This window comes from Trifolium pratense, linkage group LG6 (assembly GCF_020283565.1).
Source record: "Trifolium pratense cultivar HEN17-A07 linkage group LG6, ARS_RC_1.1, whole genome shotgun sequence".
Lineage (NCBI taxonomy): Eukaryota > Viridiplantae > Streptophyta > Magnoliopsida > Fabales > Fabaceae > Trifolium > Trifolium pratense.
Window position 1 is genome coordinate 40,416,212 of NC_060064.1, and position 14,088 is coordinate 40,430,299.

At 33.3% G+C, this 14,088-nt stretch overlaps 1 protein-coding gene across 1 annotated transcript; it reads right to left on the bottom strand.

The window, feature by feature from the left end:
- Positions 1–4,986: 4,986 nt before the first annotated feature.
- Positions 4,987–6,663, bottom strand: LOC123892267. The gene has a single exon (XM_045942070.1). The coding sequence runs from the start codon at positions 6,661–6,663 to the stop codon at positions 4,987–4,989; it is 1,677 nt and encodes a 558-aa protein (XP_045798026.1).
- Between the last annotated feature and the right edge of the window lie 7,425 nt (positions 6,664–14,088).

Consider the following 14,088-nt stretch of genomic DNA (forward strand, 5'->3'; position numbering starts at 1 on the left):
GAAGCAATCTTCACGCGTGAAAGTCAAATAAAAAAAATCCATGTATGGATCTCCACTTACATTGATAAATTAGCATTCGTAAAATGGTTTGAACGAAGGTTTATGGAAAGCTTAAAATTGGAATTATATATAAAAAAATCATAGATTATAAAAAATTAAAATTATATTAATTTATTTTAGGTTTCCCATGAATTTCATCAGCCGGATGTAATCTAGTGAAAGTGCGATAAATACAAAATATGAAAAAAAATTGTAGTCGGAATTCAAATTTTAATTAGTCAATGTGAGTGTATTTATAATAGTGGAGTGGGAAATGTTTCTCATTTCCTATTATATACCACTGAGAGATTCTCTCTCTCCCTTTCTCTATTTCTATCTCTTTCCCGTCTCCGTTACACGACTCTATAGAGACTCCAGCGATAGAAAACAATTGTTAATTATTTTTTTTTAATAAATATCAAAAAAATTCACATGCTCAGTTATCACTATTTTCTACTTACACTTTTTTATCCTGGGGGTCACTTTTCATTGTGCTAAATAAAATTTTGAATAAGCGATTCCCATGATAAAATATGAAATATGAAAATGTGGATAATCCCCGCAGTCGATATTCAAATTTTAACAATTGTGGTGTGCACTGAAGCTGCACAATGAATGAGTTATGTATATATAATAGAACATAACTTTGTATAAGCTTATATATATCTGATTAATTTAGTTGTTTTTTTTGTTACATACTAATTTGTATATATCCAACAATTTTTTTTTTTTTTGGTGAGTAAAGAGGGCAAAGCCCGAATAGAAAGAACAACTACATAACTACTCTAACACTCCTAGGCATGCAAGCCCCGGATACATCATCAAAGAGGATTTGTTGGAGTTCCCTAGGAGGATCCTCCAAAATTCTCACATCATATGAACTCTGGTTGAGACTAAAACTAGCTAGCCAATCCGCACATCTATTTCCTTCGCGCCATGTGTGTTTAAACATAACGTGCCACTGTAGGTTCGAGAGGTCTTGGATGCGATTAACCAAGATAGGAGCTTTTCCATTGAGCTTGCACCTGCCCGTTACCATATCAATCAGAAGCTTTGAGTCACTTTCCACTATGAGGTGTGTATACCCTTGTCTTCTCGCCATTTCCATTCCCGTATACATTCCCCACATTTCAGCATGAAGAGCATCACAATCTCCGATCCTTTGTGTATACCCTATTAGCCACCGACCATCTGAGTCCCGAAAAAGACCGCCACATCCTGCAATGTTCATTGAATCCTTGTATGCCCCATCACAGTTAAGCTTGATCCAATCTCCATGTGGATTTTTCCAGCCGATGTAAATTGTTTCACGTTGTATACGAATTCCCGTCTTGAGAGTACGCTCATATTGCTCAATATCCTTAGTCATCCTAAGAATCACTTGTGATGGATCATTAGGTCGTTGAAAGTCTTCTTCAAAAATGGCTTTGTTTCTCCAATTCCAAAGGTGCCAACACGCCACCATGAAAATTGATTGCCAGCTCCCTTCTTGACTCCCAATGTCTCTTTTGTTTAAGTTCATGAAAATCCACTCCCTGCAATCAAAAGAAGAAAAAAAATTAGTAATTTGATTAGAACTTACTAACTTGATCCAAATGCGAGTTGCAAACATGCAATCCCTAAGAGTGTGAATAACAGTCTCTTCGTCATTTCCACAAATAGAGCAAATAGGTGAAACTCCTACTCCCCACTTGCTTCTACGAGCATTTGTTAAGAGACGGCCATGAGCTGCAATCCACATAAAAGTTTGGATCCGATGAGGTCCCTTCCAAGCCCAAATCTTATTCCAATCCCCATTTATGTGATTGTCATTCCCATGTTGCAAATCATAAGCGCTTTTAACGGTGAAATGATGGGTATTAGTGCCTTTCCAACCAATCGTATCATCTCCGTCTGTACCAATAGGTGCCGGAATAGCCATTATTTGGCTCACTATGTTGGGATTGAGATGAGTATGTAGAAAATTAAGATCCCAATGTCCTTCCGTCGTCAAGACATCTTTAACCAAAAGAGTTGTGTCAATTATGTTATTAGTGGCATTAATCATTAGAGGAGAGCCATTAGGAGTCCATTTATCCATCCAAAAGTTGATACTGTTACCATCCCCCAATTGCCATACAATGTGATTTTGGAATTGCTCCCAAATGCTAGACAAGGCTTTCCACAGAGGGGAGTCATAGGGCTGGGAACTAATCTCATATCGAAGGTCTTTATTTCTTCCGTACTTACTATAGAGCACTTGGCACCAAAGATCATCAGGCTTATTAATCAAGTTCCAAAGAATCTTCATGAGAAAAGCTTCATTCATAAGACGAGGGCTTTTAAATCCTAGCCCCCCATCATTCTTGGATAAACAACATATATCCCACCCAATCAAATGAGGTTTGCGTCGCTCCTCTTTGTCACCCCACAAAAAACCCCTTTGAATCTTCTCCATATCATCACAAAGAGTTTTAGGGAGTTTAGCATAATGCATGTGATAGTAAGGGATTGAACTAAGCACAGACTTTGATAAGGTAAGTCTACCCGCAAAGCTCAAGCACTGCTGCTTCCAACCACTAAGTCTATTTTGAATCTTGCCGATGATGTGTTGGAACTTTCCCCTAGTTGATCGACTTGGCGCTATGTTCGCCCCCAAGTATTTTCCTAGGTTATTGACCTGGGTGAAACCTGTGTGGTGAACAATATCATCTCTAGTCCTCTGATCCACATTCTTGGAGAAGAAAATCTGAGTCTTTTGACTATTAATCTTTTGGCCAGATGCTAGACAAAATTGGTCAAGGCAGTGCATGACACAATGCGCCTGTTCAATAGAAGCCTCTGCAAAAAGAAGATCATCAGCAAAAATAAGATGAGAAATTTTAGGCCCAGATCTACATGCACGCATAGGTTTCCAATAATTTGCTTCCACCTGATCTGCAATAATATGAGACAGACGGTCCATACATATAACAAATAAATAAGGGGACAAAGGATCACCTTGCCGAATACCTCTCGTAGGAGTAAAGGAATCTGTTTTATTCCCATTCCACAATATTTTAAACGACGGGGAAGATATGCAATGATGAATAATACTTATAATTTTATTAGAAAACTTACACTCTTTAAGACATTCTCCAACAAAATTCCAATTAAGACGGTCATATGCTTTCTCAAGGTCGATCTTAATAGACATGAAACTCTTATTACCTTTCATTTTAGACATAGCATGCACCATCTCTTGGGCAACAATTATATTATGATGAATTGTGCGCCCAGGGATGAAACTTGATTGATAAGGAGAAATAATATTATTAAGTAAATGCTTAATTCTATTGACAATAATCTTTGTGATGATTTTGTAAGCGACATTACACAAAGCGATAGGCCGAAAATGAGACACAAACTCCGGCTTATCCACTTTAGGAATCATCACAAGCAAAGTATTGTTAATAGAAGAAACAAGAGAAGGGTTACACCAAACCTGATTCACATACTGGTGAAGCGAATTGCCGACAATTTCCCAATAATGTTGAAAAAATAAAGCAGGGTAACCATCTTCTCCAGGGGCTTTATTAGGCCCCATGTCAAATAGGGCGCGCTTGCACTCTGTCAAAAGCACAATATCACTTAAGCTAGCCTGTTCGTTTTCCAGGTTTGAGGGATAAGTCGTCCAAGCGATAATGGGCTCTCGAATATGCTGCTCCTCCTTGTAGAGATTAATATAGAAGTCACGAACCATATTCTTGAGCCTATCTGGGTCTTCCTCCCAATTTCCCTCATCATTTCGAAGAGAAATAATCTTATTTTTCCTTCTTCTAACAATAGTTTTGGAATGATAATAAGTAGTATTTCGATCCCCATCTGCAATCCATTGACCTCTTGACTTTTGGAACCACAACCACTCCTCTTGATATAAAGTGATAGCAAGTTGATCTTGGAGCTCCTTCTCTAAAATGTCTAGATATTCACTATAGCCATAGCTAGTACTATTTTGAATGCCCGACAATCTAGCCAACAACTCTTTCTTTCTTTTAAAAATATTTCCAAAAGTCTCCTTGTTCCACTGCTTAAGATGAGGAGTGAGGTTATGAAGATGTGTCACTAAGTCGCTCCCTCCACCCCACTTATTGATAAGAAGATTTTGGAAGTCTTCATGAGTAATCCAGGCTGCCTCAAATCTAAACGGACGGTTTCTGCTAGAGACTGGTTCCCCCTCAGTCTGAACAATAATAGGATGGTGATCAGATTGCACACGCGGAAGGACTTTAGCCACTCCTTCATGAAATCTTAATCTCCATTTGACATTGCAGAGGATGCGATCTAGTCTCTTAAAGACTCTATCTCTCCCATTCCACCGAGGTCCCCTCCAAGTAAATTTAGTGCCAGCTGTATTAACATCCATTAACCTACAGTCATTGATCCAATCATTAAAATTATGACATTTTCTTATGTCCACCGGTGCTCCTCCCTTTTTCTCATCAGGATTTGCAATTTCATTGAAATCGCCCATCATGATCCAGGGCTCTTGTATGGTAGTTGCCATCTGGTGAAGCTTTTGCCATGTTTCGTTCCTCTCATGATCACGAGGACTAGCATAGACCACAGTAAGTAACCAAGGGTCCATGCTCTGCTCGCTAACCTGCACATGAAGGAAATGAAAGTCAGTCTTAATTAAGTGAACATTTATATCTGTCCTATTCCACATAAGCCAAATGCCACCAGAGAAGCCTCTAGCTTCAGAAACTAAATAAAATTTAAAGCCAAGCTTTTTTATGGTGTTGACTGCAATGTTGCCGCTACACCGAGTTTCTTGTAAGGCTACCATATCCACTTTGTTATTTCTGCAAAAATTTGTAAGTGCTCTGCGAAAATTTTTTCCCCGAGCACCTCTGCAATTCCAAGTTATCACAATCATTAAACACATAAATAAAAAAACAACAGCGAAAAATAAGAGCAAAAAATTCATTAATTCATGCTCATTTGAATATCATGGGTCAAACCCATAATAACTTTTTCCTCCGTCGATTCCATGCTCTTCATGTCTCCACTGGTAAAATTTTTGTATTTTTCTTCAATTTGAATGTGATCTTTGCCTAATATTAAATTAGGATCGTTGGACTTGTTGGGTTGAGTTGAATTCCCATCCTTCTCTAAATGACCTTCATAATAATGTTGGGTAGTCATTGTTATTGAAGGATCATGCTCTTTTCCCTTGTTTGGCCCCACGTTGAAGTTCCCCTCCCTCATTAAATTGGTTGTTTCTTCTTGTTGAAAAGCTTTGGGTTGGTTCCCTCCTTTAGTAACATTGCTTCCTTTGATTATATCATCTGGACCTTTACTAGAGCTCGTCCCATTTTTTTTTGCACCTAAAGGATCCATTCTAGGCCTCTTCTTTCTTGACTTGGGCTTATTTTTTTGTCTCAAACCATCATGGAAAGCTTCAATAGTTTTTTGCAACTGATTTTGCATGTTTCTCTCCCCATTAATAGCACCATTTTTAGTAAGTTGACTCAGCACATTCTCTACTTTCAAGTTTGCACCAAATCCGTTCTTATTTATTTTCTTTCCGTTTTTTTTCTTCCGTTCAACTCGGATCCACTCCCCATGCAAACTTTCCGGATCACATTCAATGCCATTTATTTCTGAGATTTCTGCAGGCTCCCTTCTCCGATCTTCCAAATTTTCAGTTTTCTCCATGGTTGTGTTGTTATCGCCGCCTTCCGTCATCGTTTCACGCTGTACTTCATTGTTATTCTTTTTTGTAGCCCCGTTGTCACTCTTCTCTCCTATGGTTGCTTTATCATTTCTCATCGCACAGTCCTTTAGAATGTGTCCATAACAGCCACACTGAGTGCATATGATATGTAGACCTTCATACTGGACTTGATACCATTCACCATTAATCCCGACGCGTCCTACTACAGGTTTTGTTAAATCGACTTCGACACACATTCTCGCAAATCTCCCCCGCGCCACATTCAGCGTGTGCATATCAACTTTGATTGGGGTGCCAACTAAGGAAGCCAAAGTCCACAGTATACTTTCGTCGTAGTAGACAAGGTTCAGACTAGGAATCCTTATCCACACCATGGTTTTATCTATCGTCGCGGTTGCTGCGTTGAACGTAGCAGTCCAATGTCGAACGGCTAAATAATGATCGTAGATCATCCAAGGACCTCCATTAATCACTTTATTCTTATCTTCTTCACAATTAAACTTGACCATATAAAATGAATTGCTCACAGCCATTAGTTCGAAACCTCCGATTAGATTCCAAACATTTTCCAATTTCTTCTTCATATGGTTGTAGCCCAGATTTTTTCCAAGTAGTTTAACAACAAGGGCATCCTTCCATGGAATGCTTAGATCTTCAATAACCTTTTTCTCCACATGTAGCATCGGCATAAGACGATTTCCCCGAACCAGTTCCACATGTGCTAGCTTTGCTGCTAACAAATCGGTTTTTTTTCTTGCCATCACCACTTGAGATCCAAGCACCTTGTCTCTAAAGGACATGGTAACATTTGTATCCATCATTTTTGTAGTTCCCTGCTGTTTTCCATTCCCTCCTTTATCTGGTGGTTCAGGAAGCAAGCTTGATTCAGCCCTTCTATTATCTTTGGCCGTGAACATGAAGTCCATGACTCTCAGAGAGCGTTTTTTGCTTTTTCTCAGAGAGAGAGAGGAGCGTTCCAATTTAAGTTGAAATTATTAACATTTAAAACTATGTATATATCCAACAATTAATTCAATAAATAAGTGAAATACGAAGATCTTTTTTTTTTATACGAATTTATGTTTTCCTTTTTTTTAATCTTATTCCTTTTTTTAAAAAGAAAAAACTTAGAAGGTTTTTTTTTTAAATAATGGGTTAGAGAATATTTAATTGAATGCCACATAAGCAAGCTCTCTAATTAAATTAAATGACACATAAACGATTTCTATGAAAATAGTCAAATACACAAGAGAGCTCCGTTGGAATCCCGCTATGTATATAATAGAGATGTACCGTTTAAGATTTCACCCCCCAAAAACATTAAATTTTTTATTTATTCACTACTCCATCCGTCTCATTTTATAAGAGATACTTTGACTAAATTGTATTATTTACTTATCTTGTTTTGACAATATTTTTTTAATAATATATAGATATAAAATATTAGCATATAAGATATTGTTTGATTTGTTTTGATGAGTATTTTCAAAATATTAATTTTTTATAATTTTTACTAATAGACAATTAAAGATATTAATGATCAAAATTGTACGTTGGCATACATGTAATAGTCAAACTATTTCTTATATTTTGAGACGGAAATAGTATTTAAGTAGCAGACATGTCTCCTACTGACATAAAAATCAAGAGTTAACGTAAGATTTTTTTGGTCATGCTAGCATTTTCCTTTTTTTTTTGTTTTAATGTATTTCATTACATTGAACAAATTTATTACAACATAAAACAAACTAACGAATTACATTACACATAAAAAATTACATCAAAATTAATAAAACAAAAAATGAATTGAATTTCCTATAATCTGCTATCTATATCTCCTTCTAAGAGTCCAAGATGATGGTTGTCAGAATGCCACTTTTGGTGAACATTCAATAAATTTCCTAATAGCAAATTTGGCGTAGACAAATCCTCTTTTGACAGTTATATATTCTCTTCATGACAAAATATAAACAAAATTCATTTTTTTAACTGTTAAAGATATAGTTAGTTAGTAATTAGTAGAATTAGTTAGTAGTTTCTTGATGCCTATATATAGGCTTTGATATATTCTTTTACACACACATTTTCTCATTTTGTAATATTTTGTATTCATCAATATTATACACTTTTGAGCTATTTTCTCTCCTTCTTCCATGGATGCCATGTTTCTTAACATGGTATCAGAGCAAATTTGGTATCCACCTTGAAGAAAATTTTCCGCTGCATTTTCTCGAGAAAATTTATTTTTCTCAACTTTCATTTTCTATCGCTCTTTCTTTTCTATTTTTCCTGAGAAATTCAATTCTCTAGTACTGTTAATTTTCCATCTGAGAAAAATGGATCTAGGATAGGCTCTGATACCATATTAGAATTTGAGAGGCCTATACTCAACCACAAAAGCTAGCTTGAGAGTTGAGGTTTGCAATACACTTATAAAGGCTATCTATGCCATATCTCTAGCCAATGTGGGACTTCTAACATTAACTTCATTGCATAATTATAGATCTAATACATTAATTATACCATAAATCTATATAAAAAAAATGTTTATATTTTATATCTTCTCTATACAATTGAAGAAACTAATTCTTCAAATTTTGTGAAATTTAAACGAACTTCAGATTTTTTCTAAAAATTTTAGAACTACTATATGTAAAATAGAGATCAAATTTAAAATCTTGATTAATGTAAAAGGATCCTCTCCTTTTAATCTCTCTAATTCAAAGAGGGAGTTAGCAGCAAAGAGGCCATTAGACAACCTAAAAAATCTGGAACTTTCTTTACTGCACTCTATCTTAAGCAGTGCGTGGTGTTATTGCTCCAAGCGTATGCAGGTTCATTCTCTATTGAATAGAAAGAAAAAAAAGAAGAGAGGTTTCAAATCCAAAATAAAAATGGCCTATACCATAACGACTCTTTGATGATCTTGTTGACCTTTATCACAACACAGTTCATAAATGGTGACCGCGTAAGTTATTTCACATTGATTACATATAAAATAATTCACATTTAGTTCACCAAAAAAACATTCACATTTATGAAAAGCACTTCCTCGGGTCCCATCTACAAAAAAAGTGTTATTTTAACACATAAATATGACATCAATTTTCAATAAAAGATGGTTAATTAAGGTGAGAATAGGCTAGACCGAGCTAGACTTTGTCAAGTCTTACGTCTTAGTCTGTTGTCAAAAAATTGAAGGTCTGAGTCTGACATGTGTTTTATCATAGGCTTATCTTTTAGGCTCGAGTCTGGCCTTTTGAAAGTCTGATGTGACATGTTAGTCTGTTTAAAAGTTTACTTCACATGAACATATTTTAATTTTAGTTTATAATAATACATTTATATATGTGAAAAACTAATGTAGATTAATAAACTTAAACTACTAAAAAAAATTAATAGATTTATAATGTAATCAAAGTACAAATTTAATTATAAATAATAAAAGTAGTAAAAGTATTATTCATATTAACTTAAATAGACCTGAAAGACTTTTTTAATGGCCCGCAGCAAAACCTTTTTAGCTAAATAGGCTTATAAAAAAGTATTGGTCTGCTCTATTTAAAGAAATAGTCTGGTCTGACCTGAGCCTATGTAGGCTAGGCCATAGGCCCCTGTAGGTCGGTCTGACATATTCTCACCTCTATGATTAATACTATTTTTGTCCTTGAATATAAAACATTGTTGACTAAATCATAGAAATTTTAAAAGTTGATAGTAATAATAAATTTATTGATTAGGGTTCGATGGTGAGAAAGAAAAGAGTGAAATTAGATGCGTAGCATCGGACATATGGAGGCTAGCTATATATATTCTGCATTATTTAAGGCTTAACTTTGTCAATATTGTAACGAAAAAATAATTATTATTTTTTTGTTATTCAATTGTAGCATAGGTTAGGTCGATGCTAATCTGACGCTACTAGCGTCGGTGTCGGGATCCGACACTAAAATCTGACGCTATTTTTGTTGTTTTCTAGTAGTGATAATGGAGGAAATGCAAATAATATAAAATGGAGACGATCTTAACTCATTCATTGTGTGTCAGTTACTAATATAGACAGATACATGGGGAAAAACTACTCGGGATAGAGACCAACAGGGGCGTCTTTTCCCCATGTGCGACATGTGCGATGACATAAGGCCTCATAAAAATAGGAGCCTCTCAAAAAATTAAAGGATAGTAGTATTAGTAAATGAGAGGTATAAAACTAGGAATTGCAAACTTCCAAATGAGAGATTGTGGATGTCAAATACTTGAGTTGGACCAATTTATTTGGCTAATTTATAATTTTTTTTTTAAGATAGGTTAATTTATAATTTAGTCCACGTGAGTTGGACCATTTAGACCGTAGGTTATTTAGGGAAGCAGATTTCCTGTTGTACTATTCCACACAGTTTTCGAGCAGTTTTGATTGTAGACTGTCCGATCTGTTATGTTATGTATGGTTGTGATTGTTTTGATGGATTTTACAGCTGATTTGATCAGAACCGTCTGATCAATAAACAATGGTCAAAATTGAAACTGCGTGAAAACTGTGTAGTTTTATTACTGTAGCAAATTCAGATCCGTTATTTAGTTTAAATATGCAAGTTCACGATTGGTCTCTATGATCCATGTAACTATATTTTCTTAACTATTAATTGTGGTATTTTTTTTATTTGGTAATTGGTACTCTTATAACATCAATTATCAACAACAATAGATTTTTATCTATTTATATTATACCATTTTCTTCCGTAAAAAAAAATAATACCATTTTCTTAATAATAACAAATATGATTTTTGTTTCCGTGAAGTTAATTCAATTGATGTAAATATCGCATTTTATATGTAAGGATCGAATTGATATAAATATAATATTTTATCCACTTTATGGCTGAAATTTCTAGATTAAAAGTCATATTTCTTTTTTCGGAGAGGAGATAAAAGGATTATTATTTTGCACATGCAATCAACATCCACATGTGTCAATAAAAAAAGCATCCACATAGTGCGACCTATTAATTTTTTTAGTTTAGTAGCTTAGTACTTAAAAATTCCACCTTAAAGATGAATAAATAAAGTGTCCGGAGTTCAAAATTCAATTCATGCATAATATACGTAATATTTCTACCAACTGAGCTAAGATCACATGAACAGACCTATTAAATCAGCAATAAGATTATTTTATTTTTTTAAAGAAGAGCAGTTTTTTTTGCGCAATTCTAAAGAGCATTAAAACATGAAATACATGTAATTTCCCTTTTCTCATCTACAATTGATGGTATCTATGGGTTTCATTTTGTTCACTTCAAATTAGGCCATTACACGTTTTATTTATTGTCAAATACTTTACTGTCATGCACACCCAAATTCCACTGTCTAGTGAAAGATACTTACATGAGACGGGTCCAACTTTAAACAATTTAATGAATTATACAACTTTGTTTTGTCATTTCCACCATATATGTGTTTATTGGCACATGTAGAAAACCATCATACTAATTACTTAGCAACACAATTTATGTGGGTTCTACATAAATTAAAAGAAAGAAGAATGAAAGACAACGATGTTGAAGGAGAATCTTGGAGAATTGTTTCTAAAGTAATTGAGGCTTAAACCAAAACAAGAATTTTAGAGCTTTGGCAATTTGTAGTAGTTGATGGTTGATGGAGTCATATCTAGTATACGATAATAATAAGGGAAACTCAATTTGTGCTCATGGGAAAGCCGTGGGTAATGGCAAAAAATGCCCGTCGACACCATTTTTCTTGTAGTGGATTACATTGCAAATGTCTCCTCTTAGAGCAATTAATTAACGGAGCCCTCCGCATAAGTAAACTGGAATTCCTCGCATAACCCAAGCACACGATAAGCACATTATGCTCTGTCATAGCCAATAAATTCTGGACATACATCGACTTCTCCGTTAGGTTTTGATCTTCTTCCCCTATAGATACAACATGAATAACAAGTCATAAAACTTGTTAGCAATCTCAATCAACAAAAACACAATAGAATGGATCAAGAGAGCATGTTATGAAATACCGTCAATGACCCCAATATGGAGTTGAAATACCCAAACCTAGTAATGCCAAAAATTGAACATTGAAAAGGGAAATAAATAGATAAAAACGGTCTATTAGAAACCTGTTTCCTTAATTTTAGTAAATATCTAATTTATTTTGTTAAAACAAAAACATGAAAAGCATTTTTGTTTTTTCTTCATGTTTTTGCACCTTTTTTTTTTGGATTTACCTGAATAAAATCCGCAAGAAAATACATTATACTTTTTTGTATTAAAGTGGTTTCCTGCGAATTTGTTTCAAAGATAAATATGTAGGAAATAAGTATGGTTTCAATAGGAAATAAGGTAAATCTGTAGGAAATATTTATGCTTTTTTTTAGGAGATAAGGTAAATACGTAGGAAATAATACATAAACCGTAGAAAACTTTGTAGGAGATTAAATATTCAACAAACATATATAACTTGCTGTCAAAAACAAACATATTATGTATATTTAACTGTGAAACAAATTTGGGCATGTGTTTGTTAGTACGGGGATTATTTTGTCCACGATTTGTCTTTGCATTTAGAATTATTAGGCTTAATTGTATTTTTGGTTTCTGTATTTAAAATTAAATAGTCATTTTATTTTAAAATCTCGAGCTTTCTAGTCCTTTAGATCTATTTTCACATTTTGTGTAATTTTAGTTCTAACTTATGTTTTTTTGCGTTAAAGACGGCGACTTTGGATGCTAAAAAAGATGACTTTTGGTCTCCAATATGTGATAGTTAATCTTTAGATCCCCGTTGGAGACAATCTTTCACCCCTTAATTAGACATCAAAAACCACTTTTTTTTTTATAGGAAAAACATGAGTTGAGACTAAAATTACAACAAATATGAAAATAGAGACACTAAAAAGTTCGATTATAAAATATGGGGACTATTTTGATAAAATAAGTCCTGGACAAAAATTGCAATTAAACCAATTAATTAAAAAGAAATGTTACCTAGTACATATGAGACCTTTAATAAAATTAAGGAAACATATTTTTAATACTTTGTTTAAAAAATAGAATAAAAAGAAATTTACAAATTTATTCTTTATTTATAACATATTTTAATTAGATAAAATTGATTTTTTAGTCAATATGTAATGAGAGTAGATTTGCTAATTTACTCCTTCGTATTTTTAGGTGAGAGTAAGTTAGCAAAACCAATATATATTTAATTATACATAAAAAAATTAGGTGTTAGCATTTCCATAAGCATAATTCAGTAAGTAGAATTATTGTAATATAAAACGCTGAATTTGAACTAAAAATTTCTTATTTATTTATTTATTTTTAAGGGATGAAATTTTAATAACTAAACTATGAATAAAATAAATATATTAAGAAATTGTGTTTATTTTAGGTGTCAAACCAAGAGAAGTAATTTCTGCCTCCAGTCAAAAAATAAAGACAAGTGATCGGGTCTCTCATAGGAGAGGATCGTCTCCACGTACTAACATGAGAATGTGGTTTTTTTTTCCCAACCGTTGATTTTAGAGGGGAGGGAGAGGAGAAAAAATGGATTTAAAATGATGATTGATATACACACCTGGGAAACATGAAGAAAAAAAAACTAAAGGTAATCCATCCCTTCTCTCTCCTAGGCTATATTTGGTCAAAATAACATATGACTCATAAGTTAAACTTATATCTCATGGTTGATATTTATAATTTATAGCTGATAAGTTAATTGAAATATTTGATAAATTTAGGGACTGTTTAGATTAGCTTATTTTCGAATAAGATTTTATGTATTATTATAGGCTTTTCAAAGTAGTTTATGAGAAAATAACTTATAATGATACAACTTTTATCAATGAAAACTTATGAATTAACATAAAAGTTTATTTATTTGCATAAGCTATTTTCATAAGCTAAAAAATAAGCAAAATCCAAATGGCCCCTTAGTGGTTCAACTAGATGATAAATGTAAAATGACATAAAATGACATTCTTAATTAATAGTCAAACTTATATGAATTTTATATTTAAGATAGTAATTTAAATTTATTAATATAATAATATATCTTTTATATCTTATTAGATTCAATTAATTTTTATATGCTAAAATTTATTTTAATGTGTGTGTGTCTTTATATATATATATATATATATATATATATATATATATATATATATATATATATATATATATATATATATTAAATGTTTTGTATTTGAATTCTAAAACATTTATATTGAGAATCGAGTTCGATTCATGGTGGGAACAATTCTTGGTCAGACTTTACTTACCTCGCGGCTGAACTCTGGATTACTAAGACTCTTCCTTTCAGAACTTGAGGGTTAA

What these genes read in the sequence shown, in the direction of transcription:
- LOC123892267 (XM_045942070.1), bottom strand. Translation starts at nt 6,663, where the DNA reads ATGGACTTCATGTTCACGGCCAAAGATAATAGAAGGGCTGAATCAAGC.